The 27442-nt window shown below is 26.5% G+C and overlaps 1 protein-coding gene across 1 annotated transcript; it reads left to right on the top strand.

The window, feature by feature from the left end:
- On the top strand, positions 1-27169 carry LOC122505072. Its single transcript, XM_043616492.1, has 10 exons — positions 1-211; positions 670-830; positions 1253-1414; positions 1821-2143; positions 5459-5779; positions 5876-6115; positions 6566-10405; positions 10619-11086; positions 26514-26704; positions 26933-27169. The coding sequence occupies exons 2-10, from the start codon at positions 802-804 to the stop codon at positions 27167-27169; spliced, it is 5811 nt and encodes a 1936-aa protein (XP_043472427.1). The 5' UTR covers positions 1-211; positions 670-801.
- Positions 27170-27442: the final 273 nt, after the last annotated feature.

Genomic DNA, 27442 nt, shown 5'->3' with positions numbered 1-27442 from the left:
AGGATCCAGAAAAACGCGAGACAAAGGAGAAATTATGTGAAAATAAAGAAGAAATAGAAGAAAATCGTGATGGAAGACAGGAATTATGTGAAAAGAATAATGAAAAAAAAAAGAATAGAAATGAAGAAGGCAAGAAGAAAAGTGTAATTGACGAAGAAGAAAATTTGGAAAGGAATTTGAGAATGAGGCAAGAGATGAAAGAAAAAGATAGGTATGAATATATTAAATTTAATTTTTGGTGTTTCTTTATGTGAATAAAAAATAATATAATAATAATATAATAATATAATCAAAATTATAAATATTTAGGAAATTTATTTTAATAAAAAATTTTTTTAAGAATTTATTTTTATTATTTTTATTTATATTATTGTTTTATACATATATTTTATACATATATTAATTAATGATAATTAAAAAATAATAATTTAATAATAAAAATTAATTTATTTTTATATTTAATATAATGATTTTTATATGTTAAATGAGATTTAATGAATAATATTTAACCTCTGCGCCGGCGGCAAAAAGAGATCACACATGACTTTCGTTGGCCCCAAGTTTAGCAAGTGCCTGGCTGTTTAAGGGGCCAATGAATATCTTGCGCAAGCTCTTTTGGTAGTTGATAGCTAAATTAAATATAATTAATTTATTATTATTTAATTTCAGAGATATTGAACGTTTGCAATGGGAAATTTGAAGACTAGGTGGAAAGAAGGATGAAAAAAGGAGAATAGAAATGAAGAAGGCAAGAAGAAATGTGAAATTGACGAAGAAGAAAATTCGGAAAGGAATTTGAGAATGAGGCAAGAGATGCAAGAAAAAGATAGGTATAAATATAATAAATTTAATTTTTGGTATTTCTTTATGTATAAATAATGTAATCAAAATTATAAATATTTAGGAAATTTATTTTAATAAAAAATTTTTTTAATAATTTATTTTTATTATTTTTATTTATATTATTATTTTGTACATGTAAAATTATTAATTAATGATAATTAAAAAATAATATTTTAATAATAAAAATTAATTTATTTTTATATTTAATATAATGATTTTTATATGTTTAATGAGATTTAATAATATTTAACCTCTGCGCCGGCGGCCAAAAGAGATCACATGTAATTTTCGTTGGCCACAAGTTCAGCAAGTGTCTGGTTGTTTAAGAGGCTAATGAATAACTTGCGCAAGCTCTTTTTGTAGCCGATAGCTAAATTACATTTAATAATTTATTATTATTTAATTTCAGAGATATTGAACGTTTGGAATGGGAAATTAGAAGATTATGTGAAAAGAAGGATGAAAGGCAAGAGAATACACATAAAGAAGACGAGAAGAAAACAGAAATTAATGAAGGAAAGAATACAGAACGAAATTTCAGAAGGAGACAGAAGATGAAAGAAAATGATAAGTATGTATATGTTAAATTTAATTTTTTGTGTTTCTGGATTTATAAATTCAATGAAAATTATATATTTTTAGAAAATTAATTTTAAAAAAATAATTTTTTTATTATAATATTTTATTTAATACAATTTTAAAATTGTAAAATTATTTATTTGACTAATAATTATTAGAGACAATTTGACAGCATTTTAATTATGAATTAAATATTAAATAAAAATAAATTAAAATTATAAGAAATTTATATTGTTCTATATTTTCATGAAAATATAGATCATACGTGATTTTCGTTGCCTCACGTTCAGTAAATGTCTAAATGTTTTAAAGGCAAATTAATATCTTGTGCAAGGACTTTTGATAGCAGACAGCTAAATTAATATAATTAATTTATATTTTTTATTATTAAATTTCAGAGAAATTTCACGTTTGCAGTGGGAAAATAGAAGATTGATAGAAAAAAACAAAGAACTTTATGAAGAGCAAAAAATAAGATATTCAGGAAGATCGAGAATAAATAATCAAAGATACACAAACTTGCCATATTATACAAAAAAATTTAGACCTCCTGGACAATTCCAATCACGAAATTCATGTCAACAATACATACCAAAAATAAATTACGCACAACAAAGAGCATGCACACAACCACCAACTTGTCATACACACACTCAATATTCGCCAAATTTTCAATATTCACAAAACACAAGATGCACAGAGCATTCACCATATTCTTCATGTTTTCAAAGATTTTAGTTTAAATGTATTATTATTCAATTATATCTCATTTTACGAAAATGAATATTAATTAAATAAAAAATAAATATTTTTAATATTTCAATTCTTTAAATTTTTTTTTGTTAATGTTATTTTATTTATTTTATTTATTTTATTTATTTTATTTATTTTATTTATTTTATTTATTTTATTTATTTTATTTATTTTATTTATTTTATTTATTTTATTTATTTTATTTATTTTATTTACTTTATTTATTTTATTTATTTTAATTATTTTATTTATTTTATTTATTGTTATTAAACGTTAGAAAATCAATAATAAAATTAAAAAATTGTTAAAAAAATATAATTTTATAAATTTATAATTTAAAAATTTTATTTTAATTATTAAACTATTATAATTATATTAAAGAATAATTAAAAATATAGTGATTTATTTTATTTATTTCACAAAGATTAAAAATTACAATTTTAAAATTGTAAAATTATTTATTTGACTAATAATTATTAGAGACAACTTGACAGCATTTTAATTATGAATTAAATATTAAATAAAAATAAATTAAAATTATAAGAAATTTATATTGTTTTTGAATTTTGATATTTTTTAGCATAATAATTTTTTTATTGATTTATATAATAAAAATTTAATATTATTTTATTTTATTTTATTATTTTAAAAAAATTAGAAAATTGTTAAACTTGATTTTGAAAAAATTTTACATAAAGTTATTTATTTATTTTGTTTTCTATTTATTGATTTTATTATTATTCTTGTTTTCCCATTCTAAAAAAGCAGCTAATATATCCTCATCATCAGAGTCAGTCATTTCTGTAAAAGAAAAAAATTATAGTTATATAATATATAAAATTAATTATTGAATATTAATTATAAATTTGTAAACTCATTTTATTAATATTTGCAAATAATTAATTAATTAAAAAATGTATAAAAAATGTATAAAGATTTTCGGATCCCTCACTTTTTCGTAACCGGGTTTATCCAAATTGACTCTAACTATGGATTATTTTAAATTTAAAAATTTTTGTCAAGTAACAATTATTTTCTGTGTAAAATAATTAGAGAAAGAATTAAAAATTTAAAAAATATAATAATAACCCTTTGCCTATGGTGACTTATCCCCACTCTATTGTTTTTAAATGTACTTTATATAGTCCCCACCAGGCGTCCAAACGGATGATAACGATAGCATGATTAGGTAAAGGGATAAGGAAATAATAAAAATTATAAGAAACTCTTACCAACTTCAATTGGAGTTGGTAACAGTTTGGCAGTTTTTTAAAAGTTATTGAAAATTCCATAAAAATATACAGTGTGGAATATTTTCAAAAATTCTGTATGAAAATATAGTAATTTTGATAATATTTTCAATATTGCTCGTTAATTTTTATTTAATAAAATAATTAACTGTTATGTTGAAAAAAATAAAAGTTTGAATAGTATATTTTTTTTGTACAGAAATCAGAAAAATGAATGAAAACGACATTTATAAACATCCAAAATGTGATATTAGAAGCCGCCCAACAACTAATTCTTTAAAACGTAAAATAGAAATGAAAGATGATGATGAAAGAAAAAAGAAACAACGATTTACTATTAAAAATCGTTTGAGAAGGTCAAATGCTATAAATATTACATCTGTGGTTACACCTCTTTCGCAAAATAATTTGATATTGAATAGAAATAAAAATTATGAGAATATTCATTATCCCGGTCGCCCAAAAAACATTTTTAAAAAAAGTAAATTAGAAAGAAAACGGGAGAAAGAAAAAATAAAGAAACAACGAAATAGGATTAAACAAAATAAAGAAAATTCGAATGATACAAAAATTCTATATATAACTACAACTCATTCGAAAAATAATTTAATAACAAATGCAAAAAAAAAATGATAATAAAATTAATTTTCGCGGTCGCCCAAAAAAAATTTTAAAAAAAAGTAAGTTAGAAAGAGAACGTGACAAAGAGAAAGTAAAGAAAGAACGATACAGGATTAAAAAAAGAAAAGAAAACTCGAATGATACAAATATTCTATCCATTACTACAACTCTTTCGAAAACAGATATAATACTAAATACAAAGAATAATAATTATAAAACTTGTTTTCGCGGTCGCCCAAAAAAATTTTTGAAAAAAAATAATTTAGAAAAAAAACGCGAGAATGAGAGAATGAAGAAAGAACGAATTAGAATTAAAAAACGTTTACTTGTGAAAGAAGAAATTGAAAAAGGGAATATCGTTTCTGAAAATATTTTTACAAGCTCAAATATATATAAATCCGCTAAAATTACATCTGTTTCAGAAAATTATTTACCCTTCCAAAAAAAGGAATTGGATAAAAATTATTTTCTGAATCGTTTCAAAACTAATTTATTAGTTGGAACATCTGAATCGGGAAATAATCTTAAAAGAAAATGCGATTATGGAGAAGATGAAAATGAAAGATATAAAAATATAAAACGTTCTTTTAGAAATGAGAAAATTTCTATTTCACCTATTTCTAAAAACAATTCATTAATTAATAAAACAGAATTACTGCTTCCTTATAATACTGAGGGGGTAATGGATGATATAGATAAGCATAAAAAGTCTGATTTTTCATGTGTATTAGATAATGAATTCTATCTGGATGATGAATGTATAAATAAGTTTCACTCTATATTAGAACAAAATTCAAAATTTAAGCCTGTAAATATATTTCAATTAATAGTACCAGATCTTCACAAAGAAATCAAACCTATTTTATCGACACAAGAGCATTTGCAATTAATATATCGTGATAGTGAAAATAACACTCAGAATGAGGATGAAGTTGGACATTGGTGTTGTATTCACTATGTTAATAATAAATTGCGAATTTATGACAGTCTATATAATAATCTCAATGAATTTCAGAATATATATCTTTCTATTCTTTTTCCTGATTGTAGAGAAATTGTATTTCCTTTTGTACAGAGACAAAGTAATGGTATAGATTGTGGGGTTTTTGCAATTGCGTTTGCAACATCTATTGTGCTTGGAAATGTTCCTTCTGAGTTACACTTTTGTGAAAAATCAATGCGTTCACATTTATATACCATTCTTACAAGTGATATTTTATTAGATTTTCCAATTTTAATAGTTAAAAAAATTAATAATAGAGTAAATGAGGATACGGCTAAATCTAAAAATTCTGGCTTTTTATGTGTATTAGATAGTGAATTCTATCTGGATGATGAATGTATAAATAAGTTTCACTCTATATTAGAACAAAATTCAAATTTTAAGCCTGTAAATATATTTCAATTAATAGTACCAGATCTTCAAAAAGAAATCAAACCTATTTTATCTACGCAGGAGCATTTGCAATTGATATATCGTGATAGTGAAAATGCCACTAAGAATGATGATGAAGTTGGACATTGGTGTTGTATTCACTATGTTAATCATAAATTGCGAATTTATGACAGTCTATATAATAATCTTAATGAACTTCAGAATATCTATCTTTCTATTCTTTTTCCACATTGTCCAAAAATTGTATTTCCTTTTGTACAGAGGCAAAGTAATGGTATAGATTGTGGGGTTTTTGCAATTGCGTTTGCAACATCTATTATGCTTGGAAAGGATCCTTGTGAGTTACACTTTTGTGAAAAATCAATGCGTCCACATTTATATAACATTCTTACAAGTAATATATTATCACATTTCCCAATTCAAAAATCTGTAGATCTTACTGATTGTTATCAAAATAATGTTTGTTTGAATGATGAACATCTTGAGCAAAATAAAGTATCAATTTACACACATGAAACAGTTAGAAGTAGCCTTCATAACTCTTCAACAAATATATTCTTAGAAAAAATAAAAGCGACAACTAATATTAGAAAAGATATAATTATACGTAAAATCGATGTTCTTGATGAAAATAATAAAGTATTGAGAATTGGAAATAATTGGAAAGTGAAAGGTAATAATTCGATAAAGAAGCCACTATGTATAAATAATGATTTATCAAATAGTCGAAGACAAGTTGATATTGAAAGGCACCGTATTAGACGCAAAAATATTGAAATAAAAGAAAAAGAACAGATAATTAATACAATATCTCGTCGATGTGCAAGAAAAAATCCTGAAAAACTTAAACATGAGTATGAAATGAGAAGAAATAAAAAACAAATGTCATTGAATAATTGGAATGAAGTTAGTATGCTTTTTTTTGATGGGATAAATAATGGTCAAACAAACGTTTGTCATTGCTGTGGTCGTTTATGGCGAAAGAGTTCTTTGAAGGAATTAAATAAAACAAATCTTTTAAATAAAATTGGAATTTCAAAAGAAAATATCAATAATATTTTTTATTTAACAAATTTAGATAATGGGGATTTCTGTTATACTTGTTATAACACGATATGTGTAGGTGATATTCCGCGATTGGCATTATGCAATGGATTGATGTTTCCCAATATCCCTGAAGTATTGAGTGTATTAACTCCGTTGGAAGAAAGATTAGTTTCTCCACGTCATATATTTTTAAAAATAGTGCGTAAGGGTCAAGGTATTGGATTTCAGCACGGTTTAACGGGTACAGTTATAAATGTCCCAGTTGATGTTGATACAATGGTTAATGCACTGCCAAGAAATGTTAGCGATCATAATGTTATAACAATAGAACTGAAAAGAAAAATGTGTTACAAACATGGTCGTAAAGAAGTAATTTGTCCAGAAAAGGTGAGAGCAGCTGCTAAATATTTAACTAATACAGAACTTTTTCGAGAACTTGAAATAATTTTTGATGATAGTTGGCAATGTGAAGAAAATAATGAAGAAAGTTCCATATTAACACAAGTTGAATGTACTTGTAAAGAAAATATTGAATTTGAAGAAATGCCAATTAATCCATCAAATGTGGAAACACTTCTTGATAAGGAACAGGATGTAGTTATTACTATGGCTCCTGGTGAAGGAAAAAGACCAATTTATCTTCTTAATGATCAAAATTTAGAAGAACTTGCTTTCATTAAAATTCATAGAGGTAATAAACGAAACTTTTCTGTAAAACTAAGTCATTCAGAAATCATAAAGTCAGAAATATCAAGATTTGACCGTCGTGCAATGCGTATCGATTATCTTTTTACAGCTTTAAAAAAACAACAAATGTCACAAATTACAAGTAATATTAGCACCTGTTTAAGAAAAAAATCTTTAAAAGGTGTGCCAATTTTTGCAAGCAATTTATTGGACGATAACTATATAGAAAGTTTAATTCAACATGATGATGGTTATAAAGTTCTTAAAGGTATTAGGAATTCTCCAGCTCATTGGGAGGGTGAAAAAAAGAAAGTTTTAGGAATGGTTAGGCAATTTGGTGTTCCATCTTTATTTGTAACTTTGTCAGCAGCAGAAACTAAATGGCCTCATTTAATAAAGCAATTAATGAAAATTGTAGATGGTATAGATGTAACATTAAATGAAGCGGACGATTTGTCATATGAAACGAAAGTTCGTCTTATACAATCTGATCCTTTTACTTGTGTAACATTTTTTGAATGTCGTTTAAAAGAATTAAGAAAAACATGGAATAGTCCTGTAGGTCCTTTCGGAGAGTACAAAATTGAACATTTTTATTATAGAATAGAATTTCAACATAGAGGTTCTCCACACGCACATATAATGTTGTGGTTAAAAGATGCTCCAATATTTAAACCTGGTGATGCAACTTCTGTAAATGCGGTGACTCTATTTGTTGATAAAATAATCTCATGCAGTAGTGATGAAATTATAACTACACTTTCTAATTTACAACAGCACGTGCATACACATACTTGTCGTAAAAATTTTAATAGGAAATGTAGATTTGGAATTCCGTTCTTTCCAATGGATAAAACACGGTTACTGTTAGAACTTGATGATGATAATGATATAATCAAATATAAAAGATTAGGGAAAACTCTTATAAAACAACTTGAGGATATTCCTCCTAGCATATGTACTTTTGAGGAATATCTGGCTTATACACAATTACAATTAAACGATTATATTCTAGCAGTACGTGCTACATTAAAACGTCCTAAAATTATACTTAAACGTTCTCCAATTGATATATATTTAAATCCATATTCAAAAAAAATTTTAGAGTTACAGCAATCAAACATGGACATACAGTTTATTTTAGATCCTTTCGCGTGTTCAATATATATTGTGGACTATATTAATAAAGCAGATAGAGGAATGTCGAAATTATTACGGTCTGCTGTTGATGAGGCTAAACAAGGCAATAAAGGAGTGAAGGAAGTATTAAGAGTTGTTTCTAATGCTTTTTTAAATTCGTCAGAAATTTCTGCCCAAGAGGCTGTATATTGTTTGGCCGGCTTACCGTTGTCACGAAGCAGTGAAACAGAAATATTTATTAATACTTCTCACCCTTCACAACGTGTACATATATTAAAAGGACGTAAATATTTAGAAAAATTGGATTCTTTTTCTACTGATATATTCGAAAAAAATTTAATAGATCATTACGCAAACCGACCAGTGGACGATAGATTTGATGTTATGTGTTTAGCTTATTTTGCTGCTTATTATATGTACGCGAAAACAATTAAGGATAAAAAAAATAATATAAAAAATGAAAATAATGAAAACTATGATGAAGCTAATATAGACAATATTGAAGAGAATGTACATAAAAGTTCTTGGATTAAACTTTTAAATAATGATGGATATGTACGTTACCGAAAAAATCCAAGAGTTATACGATTTCGACGATACAATAAAGAAACTGATCCAGAAAACTTTTATAGAGAACAATTGATGTTATACGTTCCATGGCGTAATGAAGAACTGGAGCTATTAAATAATGAAATTAATATTAAAGATCGCTATTACAGTTTTAAAGATGTTATAAGTAAAGAAAGCAGACAATTTAACAAGCTTGGAGATGCTGAGGAATTTGAAATATTTTTAAATTCGGTCAGAGATGCTACAGCCAAACAATCAGCTGAAGAAGAAGATGAAGAAAATATTAATAGTAACAATCGACCATTAGACGGATTTGAATACGAAAACGAAGATGGCGATGTTGATCACGAATTACAATTTTCTGACGTTTTGCTTGAATCTAGTGAAACCGATGCAAACATTGTTACGGCTCAGCCACCAGTAATTAATCAAGAAAATGTTAACAGTTTGATAAGAATTCTTAATTCTGATCAAAGAGATTTCATTTTACATGTTGCTAATTATTTTCAAAATAAAACAGTAAACTCTCCACCATTATATTTATTTGTAAACGGTGGCGCTGGTGTAGGTAAAAGTTTGCTAATAAAAACACTTTTTCAACATCTCATGGTATATTATTTCAATCGAATACCTGGTTCAGATCCTGATGAACTTAAAATAATTTTATCAGCATATACAGGAAAGGCTGCTTTTGGAATTGGAGGACAAACAGTACATAGTATATTTGGTCTTCCTATATCTCAATGTGGATATACTATGCCAGAATTATCACCTTCTACGTCCAATACTCTTGCTTGTAAATTAAAATCTGTAAATCTTATTATTTTAGATGAAATATCTATGTTGGGAAGCAAAACATTATATCAAATTAATCGGAGATTACAACAAATATTTCATACTAATGAACCATTTGCTGGGATATCAATAATTGCAGTAGGGGATTTTCAACAATTACCACCAGTTGGTGATAATTGGGTTTTTCAACCCAATACCAGAGCAAATCCAATGGCGGTAATAGCTGGTAATCCACTTTGGGAGCAATTTAAGTTATTTCATATGACACAAATAATGCGCCAGAAAGATGATTTAAGTTTTGCTACAGCTTTAAACAATATGGCTTCAGGAACGATGTCTTCTACTGATATTAACCTTATACAGAATAGATGTTTTACTATTAATTTGCTTCCCCCTGAGGCAGAAGGTGCTATTCATTTATTCGCAAGTAATAAAGAAGTAGACGATTTTAATAATAAAATTTTATCTAAAATGAATACAGATGGAGCAAAAATTAATGCCATAGATATAGTTTCAGGGGCACCTAACTTTCAAGCAAAACGCAAGGCTTTGAAGTCAGTAAAAGATCTATCTAGAATGCAAACTTATGGGTTGCCAAAGTCTCTTAGTATTAAAATTGGAGCAAGATTTATGATAACTGTAAATATTGATACTTCAGATGGGGTAGTTAACGGTACTAGTGGTATATTAAAAGCTATAGATTTTGGTAAACATAAAATCACAGGTGAGAGACGTCCACTAAGATTATGGATGGATTTCGGTGATGAAAATATAGGAAAATGTACTAGAAACAAATTTGAATATTCAAATCAAGGTCATAAAAATAATTTTATAAAAATGAAATGGACGCCAATTGAATCAGCTACGTACACTATAAAAAGATGGAAATCATCTAATTTGATTGTACAAAGAACTCAATTTCCTATGGTTGCTGCAGAAGGAATAACTATTCATAAAAGTCAAGGTGCTACCATGGATAAAGTTGTAGTTCATGTTAATCAAAATGTTCGTAGATCTATGCTGTACGTAGCATGTTCAAGAGCGAGAACAGCTTCAGGATTATTTATTGTTATAAAAAATGGTAAATTTCAAGCACCTTCTCCACCTCAAAATGACAATCCAGTTATTGTGGAAATGAATAGACTTGAATCTAGTAGTCCTCTAGTACCATGTTACAGATTCTTGAGAAATGTTCCTAACGACATAATTCAAATAATATTTCATAATGTGCAGTCTTTGTGCAAGCACGTCGATGATATAGATTCAGATCCAATTATAAAAGCTTCTCATGTTCTTTTCTTTGTAGAAACTTGGAGCTGTGAATTACATAATTTTCATTTAAATGGATTTTCAGAAATGATCAGAATTAACGGACCATCTGAAAAAAATTCAAATCCTGGATGGGGTTCGATAGTATTTTTAAAAGAAATTTTAAAAAGTGTAATTAAAATAGAAAATTTTAAACGGTACTGTAAATTTGAAAATAAAAATGGACATTGTGAATGTACGGAAATGATGTTATACGGAATTCGATTACTCTCAATATATAAATCTCCTAAGTGTTCATTAGATACAGCAATCGAATGTATTGATAATGCACTTTTTGGAAATATAAAAACAAAGAGATTAGTAGCCCCAACTATTATAATGGGTGATTTTAATATTTATTTTAATAAATCTCGTGAAAATAAATTAGTAAAGTATTTTCAAAATTATGGATTGAAAAAGAGAATCAATAATGTGTCAACAACAAGGCAGTTTACTGAAATAGATAATGTATTCTCTAACGTAGAATTCATTGATGTGGGTACAATAGATACATTTTTTAGTCATCACAAGCAATTATATATTCGAATAATGCAAACCAAATAAATGTTTATTTCGTGCCGTGCTCACACAACAAAAAATATATATTTAAAAAAATTTTTGTATCATTTTCGATATTCATGACTGTAATACATCTACAAATTAAAAAAAAATGTAAAAATATAGAATAGTAAATTTACCCACATTATCGATAAAATACAAACACATACGATAAAAAATTGGACAAATTGTGCTTTTTACTCAGGCAACATTTGTTTGTCTTTTAAATCATTATTCTAAGGAAACTGTACTTGAGCCATCAACAGTTTTTGTTAACCGTTGGTTGGTTTAACTGTTATCCATGGATGATAATCAAATTTATGAGTATACATTTAGATAACAATATTTAGAGAGTCATGGTTGAGCTAATGATAAGTTCGACCGTGGTCAAGGGTACATTACAAAAAATTAATAATTGTATTATATATTTTAATATGCAATTGCGGTTGAGCCATCGGAAGGTTCGACTGTGATTAGTAGATGATAAACAAATTTATGAGTATACATTTAGATAACAATATTTAGAGAGTCATGGTTGAGCTAACGATAAGTTCGACCGTGGTCAAGGGTACATTACAAACAATTAATAATTGTATTATATATTTTAATATGCAATTGCGGTTGAGCCATCGGAAGGTTCGACTGTGATTAGTAGATGATAAACAAATTTATGAGTATACATTTAGATAACAATATTTAGAGAGTCATGGTTGAGCTAACGATAAGTTCGACCGTGGTCAAGGGTACATTACAAAAAATTAATAATTGTATTATATATTTTAATATGCAATTGCGGTTGAGCCATCGGAAGGTTCGACTGTGATTAGTAGATGATAAACAAATTTATGAGTATACATTTAGATAACAATATTTAGAGAGTCATGGTTGAGCTAACGATAAGTTCGACCGTGGTCAAGGGTACATTACAAAAAATTAATAATTGTATTATATATTTTAATATGCAATTGCGGTTGAGCCATCGGAAGGTTCGACTGTGATTAGTAGATGATAAACAAATTTATGAGTATACATTTAGATAACAATATTTAGAGAGTCATGGTTGAGCTAACGATAAGTTCGACCGTGGTCAAGGGTACATTACAAAAAATTAATAATTGTATTATATATTTTAATATGCAATTGCGGTTAAGCCATCGGAAGGTTCGACTTTGATTAGTGGATGATAAACAAATTTATGAGTATATATTTAGACAACAATATTTAGAGAGCTGTGGTTGAGCTAATGATAAGTTCGATCGTAATCAAGGCTACAATAAAAATTAATAATTGTAATAAATATTTTAATTTAATGAAATTGCTATTTAGTCATGAGAATGTTATACCTTAAATATTTTTTTATGTGGTCATGGTTAATTGTTTTTGGAGCAAGTACAGTTGATATATAAATTTATATATTTTTTGAGATGCATGATTGGTTACCTCCACGTGGTGCATCTTGGAAACAATATCATTGAAGAAAGTAATGATTTTTAAAAATAAAATATTAAAAAATTTTTAAATTAAAATAAATTTCAATGAAATTGGCAAAATACCAATAAATAAAAAATTTATTATAATTAATAATATAAGTAGCTTTTGTTAGTTTATATCCAATATATTATTTTAAATATTATCTCTAATCAGGTAAAATATATATTTTTTGTTATTTGTAAATAAAACATAAGAATCCAATGTGGATTATAGTTATAGTTGTTTTTAATCTATATGTAATAAAAATACATATGTGTACAGAATTTCAGCTCAATATGTTTACATATGTTAATATTAATGTGGATTATAGTTATAGTTTTTTTTAATCTATATGTAATAAAAATACATATGTGTACCGAATTTCAGCTCAATAGGTTTATATATGTTAATATTAATCAATTATATTTCTTATATATATTTTTTTTTATAAAAAATGAGTTTTATTTTGGTGTACGGAACCCTCGATCTTAATGCGAGTGCAACTCGCACTTGCCCGATTTTTTTTATATTTACTATCATAAAAAAGAACTCCTTAATGAAATGGGAATACTATAAATTATTCATTTAATTTTAATAAATATTATAAGTTAACAAATATTTAACTTTGTTCTTTTTTCACAGAAAAAATTTATTTATTTATATGCATTTAAATGCAAACTGTTTTAACTGAATAATGGTTTACTTTATTAAAAATATAAATATTTCTTAACTTATAATGTTCGTTAGAATTAAATGAATAATTTATAGTATTCCCATTTCATTAAGGAGTTCTTTTTTATGATAGTAAATATAAAAAAAGGAAAAAATTTTGTTTGATGAAAAAAGCTACTTATTTGTTTAAAAATGAAAAGTTTGTTTATAACAAATGTAATTGTTTGAGCTAATAAATTTTTTAAGTTTTTGAAAGAATGTACATATGATATAAATATTTAAAGTTTAAAAAATGACGAAAATGTTTACAAATACAAAAGGAAGTTGATTATTGTTTATATAATTGTTAATATTAATGATAATTTTTAACTGTAAAATAGTTTTTTACTAAATTAGATATAAATTTAAACTTGTCTGCAAAAAAACCAATTTTTTTTATGAAGAAGGTCCGAAGTAATCTATTTGTTAATTAACATTGTTTGCAACAATTTAAATAAATTGTATTATGCTTTATCAATTGTCCGGTGGTCATACTAGATTAATTTAAATTGATTTCGATCATGTGTAATGGAAAAATAAAAAAACTAACATGATTTTTTCTAAAAATATTGTAATTTGTCAAATTTTTGAGTAACAAGAAAAAAATAAACAATTAAAAATTCAAAAATCGACTTTGATGGATCTCTCAGTAGTTTTAAATCAAGAACATCAACATCCGATAAAATTTGTAGTTTCTAGACAATTTTCAATAGTAAGTTGAAAAAAAATCCCACTGTTCATCGCGCTGGAGTGCGCGAGCGGACGGACAAATTTTACTTATTACACTATATCTTTGGCAAATTGTTTCGGCCCATTTTCAGACTTATATCTTCTTTTAGGGGAATTCCCAAGCTTTCATTTGAGATTATTAAAAAGAAAATAAAAACTACCGAACTTGCACAAAATTGCAAAAAACTATTTATTTTAAAAAATTTTTGCAAAAAAAAATTTTTTTTTTATTATAAAAATAAAATATTTTAAAAGTACACAAAAAAACCTTTCTAAAACACTACTTACTTTTTTTAATTGAATAATTTAAGTAGAAACTACAAATGTTTAAAGAATGCATGTTCGAGTTGAAGCTGAAATTTCAACCCCCCACCCTTTTGATTGGGGTGGGGGGTTGGACCTGTAAATTGGTGTAGTAACTTGTACCTACTAGGCTAACATATTTCCAAAGTATAAAGGAAATCCAAGAACTTTTTTTTATTTTTGGGGCAGTTCAGGAATAATGCCTCAAATATCAATCCGCGTTTTACGAAACATATCAAACTGATAGCTCTATATGAGAAGTTGGACATGGCCGACCATAACAGGTTGCTCCGTTTGCGTGGTACAGTAGGAATGAACGTGAGGAACAAAAATATTAAATGTCAATTACTCTTATTGTTTACTATTATATTTATTATTTGTTTATTTATTTATTATTGTTATTATATCTATTATTATTTATTATTATACTTACTTTTTAAAAATATTATTATGGAAAATTATTAAAACAATAAAGGGAAATTTTTTATGAAAAAATTATTAAACAAATAAAATTACTAAACAAAAAAAGTAAATAATAAAAAATTATGAAATGTATAATTTTTTAAATTATATTAGTTATACAAATTTTTTTAAACAAAATTATTTCAAATACCAAGATTAACTTTTTTTATAGACAATTTGAAAATTAATACACTGGGAATAATATTGACACATTCAGAAAAAATAAATTTTAATGGATAATTTTTTTTTATTATTTATCAACTATAGTTTATTTCTAAAAAAAATTATACATTTCATAATTTTTTATTATTTACTCTTTTTTGTTTAGAAATTTTATTTGTTTAATAATTTTTTCATAAAAAATTTTCCTTTTATTGTTTTAATAATTTTCCATAATAATATTTTTAAAAAGTAAGTATAATAATAAATAATAATAGATATAATAACAATAATAAATAAATAAAAAATAATAAATATAATAGTAAACAATAACAGGGTTCCTACAGAATCTGGAAATCATGGAAATGGTATGGAATTTTTAAAAGGCTTCTGGAAATCAGGGAAATAATGGAAAAGGCCTGGAACTTTTAAAAGTTTCTAAATTTTTTCTATTTTCCATTTTTTCTCTTGAATAGAAATTCAAATAATAACAAAGCTAAATGGCATAAAAGAGAAGAAAAAATATTGAATTTTAAAAAATTCGATTTTTCGGATTTTTGATAATTTTCTATAATTTTAGATTTTTTACCAAAGAGTCGAGACTATTAAATAAGTAAAGTATTTTCCAAGAGCCCAAAAATAATGAAGCTAAATCCCATAAAAGAGAGGAAAAAATGTTGAATTTTAAGAAATTCGGATTTTTGAATTTTTGATAATTTTCGATAATTTTAGATTTTTTACCAAAGAGTCGAGACTATTAAATAAGTAAAGTTTTTTCCAAGAGCCCAAAAATAATGAAGCCAGGCTTCGAAGTGACACACTTTTCCACTTTTTTTGGTCAAGCCTACTTTTTGCTACTTATTTTGTCAAAAAGTTACTAAATGCTACTTTTTTCCAAAAAAGGTAAAAAAAATTTACAGAATTCAAGAATTTTAGTTTTTTTGGTGAATTTCGTAGATTTCAAAAAACCCGCCAAGTGAATTAAATTTATTATTGGACGCGTGATTATAATATATTATAATAATTACTAATAGTGGATGTTTATTAAATTACAACTTTTTAACGTTTCGAATTTTTCGTATCTAATTTTATTATTCTTTAAGCTTCTTAAAAAAATTCAAAACTAAATTTTTTAACTATATAATTTAATAGTAATACCTTTTATGACTTTATAAAAGTTCCATCAAGTATAGAAAAAATCAATTAAGAATGAAAACTTAATTCTTTTGGTTATATAAATTGTTTGATTAAAAATCCAAAATAATATTTGTTTAACGTGATTATTTATTATATTATGTTTACAAACTTTATGTCAAATTTAAAAATATTAATTGTATTTTCAATAATAAAGTGTTTTAAGTCGGTTGTTCAATAATAAAAAAATCATTTATAAAGATTTAAGATCTATCTAGAAAAAAAATTATAATTTTTTTTATTGGAATTAAATTGCTCATAATTTATTATTGTACAAAATTATGGCTATGTGGATTCTAAAATTAAAAAAATTTATATGACTAAAACAATCCATTTTTTCCATTTTGATAGTTGTTATTAGTAAATTACTAAAAAATGTTTACGTTTCATTTTTAAAAATTAGATGGCTGATAAAAAGTTATTGATAGTTTTTTAAAAAATAATAAGGAGAAAGAAGGTGTCAATTTAACTTCTCAAAATTATGAGCCTGTTATTAAAAAACAAATTCTTATGAAAGATCTCATTTAAGTATTATTAACAATTGCATTTCATTATGTAAATGAAACTTTCGAATGTAAAATATCGACAAAAAAGCTATTATATTTTCATGTTTTATGTTTATTTTTGAATTTTTGATAATTTTCTATAATTTTAGATTTTTTACCAAAGGGTGGAGACTATACGGCCATGACTATAGTCATGGCCGACTATATCAGGTTGCACCGTTTGCGTAGTACAGTAGGAATGAACGTGATGAACAAAAATATTAAATGTCAATTACTCTTATTCAGGATTCCTACAGAAATCCGAATTTAAAATTCCATACCTTTTCCATGATTTCGAGGTCAAATTTTTACGAAATTCCAATAGAATTTTAAATCTAATTTCAATATTTTTAGGCTCTTTAAAAACACTTTACTTATTTAATGGTCTCCAGCCTTTGGTAAAAATTCTAAAATTATCAAAATTTATCAAAAATTCAAAAAACCAATTTTTTTAAAATTCAACAGTTTTTTTTCTCTTTGATAGTATTTAGCTTCATTATTTTTGGGCTCTTTGAGAACACTTTACTTATTAAATAGTCTTGAATCTTTGGTAAAAAATCTAAAATTATCAAAAATTCAAAAAACCGAATTTTTTAAAATTCAACATTTTTTCCTCTCTTTTATGGGATTCAGCTTCATTATTTTTGGGCTCTTGGAAAATACTTTAGGGACAAGTGCGGATAGATGCCCCCTTTCTCAGATCTCCAATATGAAAGAAACTATATTTATGGATTATTAGTTTTTTTTATACCTATTGGCCATAACAATTTTACTGTAAAGTACCAGCTCGCTGGCACCCCGGGGTTAATAGTTATAATAATGTAAAAATTTCAGATTGCTGAAAATGTCCAAAAATTTTCAAACTGCTGGACAAAATTCCTCATTACAAAAATCGAGGATATTTAATATGTAAGAAAATATTTTCAATTATTTAATTGTTTCAATTTAATCAGAGAAACATATTAGATCGACGTTTTCCATTTTTTATAATAATAGTTCTAATAAATGATAATAACTTACCGCAGGGGGCGTCTTACCCACCCAGGTGGGATATATGGCTAAATACAGACCTTTTGTATTTTCGTTCTGATTAATTTATTATTTATTGTAGGTATTTGGTCCTTACATATGTTAATAATAAATAGTAATAGTGTGTAAAAATCAAATAGTCAATTAAAAATATTAATATTTGTTGAATTTAGATGTAATTTTCGAATTGGGTGGGGGGCATCTATCCGCACTTTACCCTACTTATTAAATAGTCTCGACCCTTTGGTAAAAAATCGAAAATTATCAAAAATTTAGCTTCATTATTTTTGGGCTCTTGGAAAATAATTTACTTATTAAATAGTCTCGACTCTTTGGTAAAAAATCTAAAATTATCGAAAATTATCAAAAATTCAAAAATCCGAATTTCTTAAAATTCAACATTTTTTCCTCTCTTTTATGGGATTTAGCTTCATTATTTTTGGGCTCTTGGAAAATACTTTACTTATTTAATAGTCTCGACTCTTTGGTAAAAAATCTAAAATTATAGAAAATTATCAAAAATCCGAAAAATCGAATTTTTTAAAATTCAATATTTTTTCTTCTCTTTTATGCCATTTAGCTTTGTTATTATTTGAATTTCTATTCAAGAGAAAAAATGGAAAACAGAAAAAATTTAGAAACTTTTAAAAGTTCCAGGCCTTTTCCATTATTTCCCTGATTTCCAGAAGCCTTTTAAAAATTCCATACCATTTCCATGATTTCCAGATTCTGTAGGAACCCTGTTATTGTTTACTATTATATTTATTATTTTTTATTTATTTATTATTGTTATTATATCTATTATTATTTACTATTATACTTACTTTTTAAAAATATTATTATGGAAAATTATTAAAACAATAAAAGGAAAATTTTTTATGAAAAAATTATTAAACAAATAAAATTTCTAAACAAAAAAGAGTAAATAATAAAAAATTATGAAATGTATAATTTTTTTAGAAATAAACTATAGTTGATAAATAATAAAAAAAAAATTATCCATTAAAATTTATTTTTTCTGAATGTGTCAATATTATTCCCAGTGTATTAATTTTCAAATTGTCTATAAAAAAAGTTAATCTTGGTATTTGAAATAATTTTGTTTAAAAAAATTTTTATAACTAATATAATTTAAAAAATTATACATTTCATAATTTTTTATTATTTACTTTTTTTTGTTTAGTAATTTTATTTGTTTAATAATTTTTTCATAAAAAATTTCCCTTTATTGTTTTAATAATTTTCCATAATAATATTTTTAAAAAGTAAGTATAATAATAAATAATAATAGATATAATAACAATAATAAATAAATAAACAAATAATAAATATAATAGTAAACAATAAGAGTAATTGACATTTAATATTTTTGTTCCTCACGTTCATTCCTACTGTACCACGCAAACGGAGCAACCTGTTATGGTCGGCCATGTCCAACTTCTCCCTACATATAGAGCTATCAGTTTGATATGTTTCGTAAAACGCGGATTGATATTTACGCCCATAGAAACATCTAATCGTCATAAGAAAATTTGTTTTATATTCTCTATTAAATATTATTTTTCCCTAAATCGCCCTTTTTTTCATTTTCTGTCTGAATTTTTAAAAATTAATTATCAAAGAAAAAAATTACACCAAAAGAGGGGAAGTTTTCGACTTTGATAATTAATTTTGAAAAATTCAGACAGATAATGATAAAAAGGGCGATTTAAGGAAAAATAATATTTAATAGAGAATATAATTCAAACTTACTTGTGACGATTAGATGTTTCTAGGAGCGAAAATATGAATCCGCGTTTTACAAAACAAAGCAACAGCTCGATGTAGGCCTTTGCCGACCATAACAGGTTGCACCATTTTCGTGTTGAAAGTATTTACGCTATGGTAATGTAGGGACGTAGATGATCAACAAAAATAATAAGTCATTACTTTTATTATTTAATATTATATAAATAATTATATTTATTTGTTTATTTATCTATTATTATTTATTATTATTCTTACTTTTTAGAAATATTATAATGGAAAAGTATAAAACAAAGTAATGTAAATTTTTTATGAAAATATTATTAAACATAATTTTTGTCATAAAATTGGATCTTTTTTATGAAAAAAGTCCTTTTTCTGAAACACGGAGGTACTCAGAATTTATTTCCAATTATGAAAACCATTTTTGTCTTGAGAAAACGACGTTGATGTTTGCAATTTTTTTCTAACAATTTTTGAAGTAGATTATTAAATTTTCGTCTTTTTTCAATACATTGCAGCTTTTTTTTTATTAAAAAAGGGCATTTTTTGACATTTATTTTTCTAAATAATTTCATATCATAATTTTTATTGATGAAAAATAGAAATACAGAAAAATTAAGATTAAATTTTGATCAGAAATTAAATAAGTAAACAAATAATTTTCCATATAGAAAAATTGAATAACAATATTATTTTTAGAATTTTCAGTTTAAAAACAAAGATTTTTTTCAAAACAATACTTCTATAGGTAATTATGAAAATCATCGATTTCATTTGGAATTCTTTTCATGGATTTAAAAACATATTTTCTACCAAATTACGCGTGTGTTTCGAAATCCACCAATTTTTAAGAAAAATGATAATTGAAAAAGGGTCAAAATATTTTCTGTCCGCTTTTATTTTATGACCGTTGAATTCCTTATAAAAAATTACTTTAAAACTAATTTTGTGGAATATTTAAATTAGATTTTTCATATACTTAAAAATATCAATAATAAAATAACAATAAAAAATTTTTAAAATTATACATTTCATAATTTTTTATTATTTACTTTTTTTTTGTTTAGAAATTTTATTTGTTTAATAATTTTTTCATAAAAAATTTTCCTTTATTGTTTTAATACTTTTCCATAATAATATTTTAAAAAAGTAAGTAAAATAATAAATAATAATAGATATAATAACAATAATAAATAAATAAACAAATAATAAATGTAATAGTAAACAATGAGAGTATAATTGACATTTAATATTTTTGTTCCTTACGTTCATTTCTACTGTACTACGCAAACGGTGCAACCTGATATAGTCGGCCATTGCTAACCTCCCATATTGAGCTGTCAGTTTGCTATGTTTTGGAAAACGCGGATTGATATTCACGCCCATAGAAACATCTAATCGTCATAAGAAAACTTGTTGAATATTCTCTATTAAATATTATTTTTCCCTAAATCGCCCTTTTTTTCATTTTCAATCTGGATTTTTTTTAATTAATTATCAAAGTCAAAAAATTTCACCAAGAGGGACGAAAAGAGGGGAAAAGAGTGGAAGTTGAGGAGAAATCGCTCGCTACGCCTATGCGTACTTTAAAATATTTCCCACCGTGCAGCGTCCTTAAGGAATATTATTAATTTCACTGGTTTACAGTGAAATTGTCAATCGAACAAAACAATTTTTTTTCGAATAGTAGGTGTTTTTTGAGTAAGAAAATCATAGTTTTAATTTTTTTCCCTCGTGCAGTTTTTCTGTAGCTTCAAATTTTGCATTTTCGAGGTGCGACGCCACTTAAACTTACCTGTAGGAAAATTAGCTTGTCAAAATATAATAAATGAGATATCATTAGAAAGGTTATTAAATTACCTTTCGATCCATAGGTCACAGAATAAAATTCAACAAAAATTGAGAGAGTTACAGTCGATTAAAGATGAAATTTCATGACAATTTTGATGATTTTTAGACATTTGAGTAACTTCTACTATTTTTTTTCTACATCAAACAGGAAAGAATGTTTAGGTTTTAATTTTTTTATTGATAGACTATATCATTACACAAATTTTGAGCCCTTGTGGACCTCGATTGGATTAAAAATGACAATTCTACACTAAATTTAGTGAACGAAACTACATTCTTCATTTTTAGTATCCCTTAAACATTTGCAGCAAAAATTGAAGTAATAAAATTTAGTTAAGCTCTAAAGTTACTAAAATCACTAATAAAGGATTTCTGAAATTGTAGATTTCGAAACCAATGTTAGTTTTCTAAATTTCAAAATGGCGGATCCAATATGGCGGACAAGTTTTTAAAAATCGATTAAATTCGTCTTAAATTCGTTACTCGGGGGTTTTCGGGGTCGCTGATTACGAATCTGATGTCGGATTTCGAAAATTGAAAAGGATGGATTCATAATGGTGAACGAGTTTTTTAAAATCCATCGAATTCGCACCTATTGGACCCGCCATTTTTAATTTTTAAAATCTGACATCAGATTCGTAATCAGCGACCCCGAAAACCCCCGAGTAACGAATTTAAGACGAATTTAATCGATTTTTAAAAACTTGTCCGCCATATTGGATCCGCCATTTTGAAATTTAGAAAACTAACATTGGATTCGAAATCTACGATTTCAGAAATCGTTTATTAGTGATTTTAGTAACTTTAGAGCTTAACTAAATTTTATTACTTTAATTTTTGCTGCAAATGTTTAAGGGATACTAAAAATGAAGAATGTAGTTTCGTTCACTAAATTTAGTGTAGAATTGTCATTTTTAATCCAATCGAGGTCCACAAGGGCTCAAAATTTGTGTAATGATATAGTCTATCAATAAAAAAATTAAAACCTAAACATTCTTTCCTGTTTGATGTAGAAAAAAATAGTAGAAGTTACTCAAATGTCTAAAAATCATCAAAATTGTCATGAAATTTCATCTTTAATCGACTGTAACTCTCTCAATTTTTGTTGAATTTTATTCTGTGACCTATGGATCGAAAGGTAATTTAATAACCTTTCTAATGATACCTCATTTATTATATTTTGACAAGCTAATTTTCCTACAGGTAAGTTTAAGTGGCGTCGCACCTCGAAAATGCAAAATTTGAAGCTACAGAAAAACTGCACGAGGGAAAAAAATTAAAACTATGATTTTCTTACTCAAAAAACACCTACTATTCGAAAAAAAATTGTTTTGTTCGATTGGCAAAAAAAAGTTTTTAATTTGTAAACCTGTGTTTCAAATGTACAGATCAAATTTGTATTTTTTTGAGGTTGTGTGTTGTTGCGATGTTGCCACATTTTTATGTGTTTTTGTGTTTGATACTTATACAATTATTACTGTTCTGAAAACTAAAACTTTAATAATTATTTATTCATTAAATCTGTGGTAAACTTTTTCTAAAATCTTCCAGTTTAAACTTTTTGACATTGTCTATCCATATATACAAAACCACAGATTTTTCTCTCATTTCCTTCACACTTTTTTCTAAGATTTATCTGAGCTCCCATAAGAGCCTATGTTAAATTGCAAATTTATTTTATTTTTTTAAGAAAAAACTACGTGGTAAAAAATTATGAAAAAAATCATATTTTTTTAAAATAATATAAAGATTAAACTGTCAAATTTTTATAATTTTCTCTCATTTCCTTATATTGCCGGTGACAATCCTTAATAACAGTTTTTTATCAACATGAATGATATAGGGAAAAAAAATTAAAAGTACCTGCTATCATGGAAAAACAGAGGTACCCCATTTGACCCGCCTACCCCATTTTGCCTCACTCTCCCCTATCAATAAGTGAAATCCGCACTTATGTACCCTACTAAAAATAAAATCACAAAACGACAGAAATTTAGTCAGAATCTGTGATGACTTTAGGCTGCATTTGTTACGATTGCAGCCACAGAACGTCAGGCTTGAGTCATGTTTAATCAGAAAGCTTCAAACCTAGTCAGGTTTTTTATACAAAGTCGACACCCTTTTTTACCTGGAAAAAGGTCAACTGACCGTCATAAAAATGAAGGGAAATATTTTTATTTGTTTATATTCATATTTATTTAAAGATTACCCTGCCGGAAGAATGGACTGAAATTGTACTGGGGAATTAGTACTGAGAGCTCAGTGCTATTTCAGTGAAAATTTGCTGCGTTTCAGCACTGAAATTGTACTGGGAAAAATTACCTGCAAAAAGGTCGCTATAGGTGATGTTTATGGCCTGACCGTCATTAAGTTGAAGGACGAATATTTCTTTGTTAATGTTAAAAATACTTTTTATTTATATTTCAACATTATATTTGTTTTTAATAAACTCAGATTTTTTACAAGTAATTATTATGTATGCTAAATATTCATGTGAACCTAAATTCAAAAATATAATATCCGTTTTTACGTAACAATTAGAGTTTGGTAGATAGTTTATAACTTTTTTAATTAAAAATTTCTTATACTGAATTTTAGATATTTGTAATCATGAAACATCACAGATTAAAATTTTTTTGTTTTGAAAATTGAATTATTTAAATTGTAAACTTTTTAAGCCATAAAATTATAATCCCATACAACAATAGGCTTTCGGGTCTATTGCACAGGCACACAAAAAAAAAGTGAATGGCCGAGACACTACAGTAGTATATTCCCATGTATTATTGTCCGCTGAATCCAAATCTGAAGTCCGAATGCTCAAATTGGTTTTTTTTTTAGTTATACTCAAAAAACGACTCAAAACACGAATTTGAACCAAAAAAATTTAAAAATTTTTTTGTGACATAACAATAGCATATTTCCATGTATTTTTTCCCGCTGAATCCGGATTCGAAGTCAGAATTGACAGATATGCTCAAAATTTTGAGCTAAACTCAAAAAACGACTTAAGAAACCGAATTAAAATGACGAAAATGAAAAATTTCTTCTGTGATACTGCAAAAGTATATTCCTATGTATTTTTTCACGCTGAATCCGAATTCAAAGTCAAAATTGACAGATTTGCTCAAAATTTTGAGATAAACTCAAAAAAAGACTCAAAAAACCGAATTAAGATGAAAAAAAATTTTTATGACACTACACTACTATATTCCCATGTACTTTTTCCCGCTGAATCGGAATTCGCAGTCAGAATTGACAGATTTGCTCAAAATTTTGAGATAAACTCAAAGAATTGATAAAAAAAGCGATTTAAAATAAAGAAATGGAAATTTTTTGCTATGACACTACACTAGTGTATTCCCATGTATTTTTTCACTGTGATTCCGAAGTCAGAATTTTCAAAGTGGCTCAAAATTTTGGGTTTTATTAAATGTGCTCAAAAACATGCATGTAAAAGGGAATTTTTGTCGAAACCTTATGTTATAATAATGGAGGGTTTTGGTATTCAGTACAAATCTAGAGTTACCTCACTCAAACAACTCTGTCTTAGCTTGTGATATATTGGACGAAAATTTATTTCACTTGTACCTGTAACCAGGGTTTGAGTCATAAAAAATTTTGTGTCAATCTGATAATTCTATCTTCGAATTTGTATTCAGCGTATATAAAATTCATGAGAATACACTACCCAATACCAAAAAATGAACTCTTTTGCATTAAATTAAATTTTGAGCATTTTTGGATTCAACTTAAAATTTTGAGCCAATTTAATAATTTTAACTTTGAATTTAGAAGCATATGTAAAAACATCAGAGTATACTAATGTAGTGTACTAGCAAGAAAAGTAGAGTTTCTTGACTATAATTTTTGTAACTTAACAGATTTTCTTGTGTGTCTCAAAATTTTGAGCCATTTGAATAATTCTGACTTTAAATGCGAGATCCGAGTGTAAAAATATATGGAAATACTGTAATGTAGTGTCACAGCAAAAAATTTCCATTTCTTTATTTTAAATCGCTTTTTTATCAATTCTTTGAGCTTATCTCAAAATTTTGATCAAATCTATCAATTCTGACTGCGAATTCCGATTCAGCGGGAAAAAGTACATGGGAATATAGTAGTGTAGTGTCATAAAAAATTTTTTCATCTTAATTCGGTTTTTTGAGTCTTTTTTTGAGTGGTTTTTTGAGTTTATCTCAAAATTTTGAGAAAATCTGTCAATTTTGACTTCGAATTCGGATTCAGCGTGAAAAAATACATAGGAATATACTTTTGCAGTGTCACAGAAGAAATTTTTCATTTTCGTCATTTTAATTCGGTTTTTTGAGTCGTTTTTTGAGTTTAGTTCAAAATTTTGAGCATATCTGTCAATTCTGACTTCGAATCCGGATTCAGCGGGAAAAAATACATGGAAATATGCTATTGTTATGTCACAAAAAAAATTTTAAATTTTTTTGGTTCAAATTCGTGTTTTGAGTCGTTTTTTGAGTATAACTCAAAAAAAGAACCAATTTGAGCATTCGGACATCAGATTCGGATTCAGCGGCCAAAAATACATCGGAATATCTGTAGTGTCTCGGCCACGACACTTTTTTTTTGTGTGCCTGTGTTGTTAAAGCAGGGGTTGCAATATAAGTTTAAAATTTAACGGGAATTTCGTTGAAAATTTTGTTAACCTTTTTTTATTTTCACTTTTAGACTGTTCCCAGGTTAAAATCCCCGTACAGGATCCTTAAAGGATCCTCTCGGGATCTTGTGCAGGTCCTGTGCAGGATCCCGACCGGATCCCGTGCAGGAAATTGGGACAAGGTTCCTGTGCAGGTTCCGATGCAGGAACCTTAGCTATCAAAGGTTCCTGTAAAAGTTCCTGTACAGGAACACTTGCAGGATCATGTACAGGAAACTTTGTAAAGGTTCCTGCACAGGAACCTTTACAGTTTTGTAAACTGCAGGTACTTAAGTATAAAGGATCCTGTAAGGAACCCGTAAAGGATCCTACACAGTTTTCTCAATTAATTTATTTATATTTTTAACTCCTGCGCAGTAGTTTTCTATGAGTTTCTTGAATGCGCAATACATTTTTCTGTCCAACATTGTTATACGAGCCTAACATATTGAAACATGAAGTCTATGTATGTCAAATGTTGCTTAACATATAAAAATTAAAAAAAATTAAAAAGTTTCCTGTACATGATCCTGCAAGTGTTCCTGTACAGGAACTTTTACAGGAACCTTTGATAGCTAAGGTTCCTGCATCGGAACCTGCACAGGAACCCTGTTCCAATTTCCTGCACGGGATCCGGTCGGGATCCTGTGCAGGACGGGTACGGGATCCGGTCGGGAACCTGCACAGGACCTGCAAAGGATCCCGAGAGGATCCTTTAAGGATCCTGTACGGGGATTTTAACCTGAGTTAACAATGGTTTGTTAACATAACCTACATTTGAAACTATTGTTGAAGGACTTTAAAAATGTCTACCGAAACATTGAAAAAACGGACTGAAATTGTACTGGAGGCCAGTACAATTTCAGTACTTTTTCAGTCCATTCTTCCGGCAGGGTATACTTGTTTTTCATCGACTTAGAATTCATCTAACAATATGCTCTTATTATGTATGCAATATATACTTTGGAACTTAAAATCAAAAATGATATCCTTTTTTATTTATCAATTACGGTTTTCGAGATAC

This window comes from Leptopilina heterotoma, unplaced genomic scaffold, assembly GCF_015476425.1.
Source record: "Leptopilina heterotoma isolate Lh14 unplaced genomic scaffold, ASM1547642v1 Lhet_34, whole genome shotgun sequence".
Lineage (NCBI taxonomy): Eukaryota > Metazoa > Arthropoda > Insecta > Hymenoptera > Figitidae > Leptopilina > Leptopilina heterotoma.
Note: the sequence above shows the minus strand (reverse complement) of the source record. Positions and strands in the feature narration are given on the sequence as shown.

What these genes read in the sequence shown, in the direction of transcription:
- LOC122505072 (XM_043616492.1), top strand. Translation starts at nt 802, where the DNA reads ATGAGGCAAGAGATGCAAGAAAAAGATAG. An exon ending in GAGATGCAAGAAAAAGATAG is followed by an intron (nt 831 to 1,252) that starts GTATAAATATAA and finishes ATTTAATTTCAG; the next exon opens with AGATATTGAACGTTTGGAAT. An exon ending in TGGTAAACATAAAATCACAG is followed by an intron (nt 10,406 to 10,618) that starts GTGAGAGACGTC and finishes TGGTTGCTGCAG; the next exon opens with AAGGAATAACTATTCATAAA.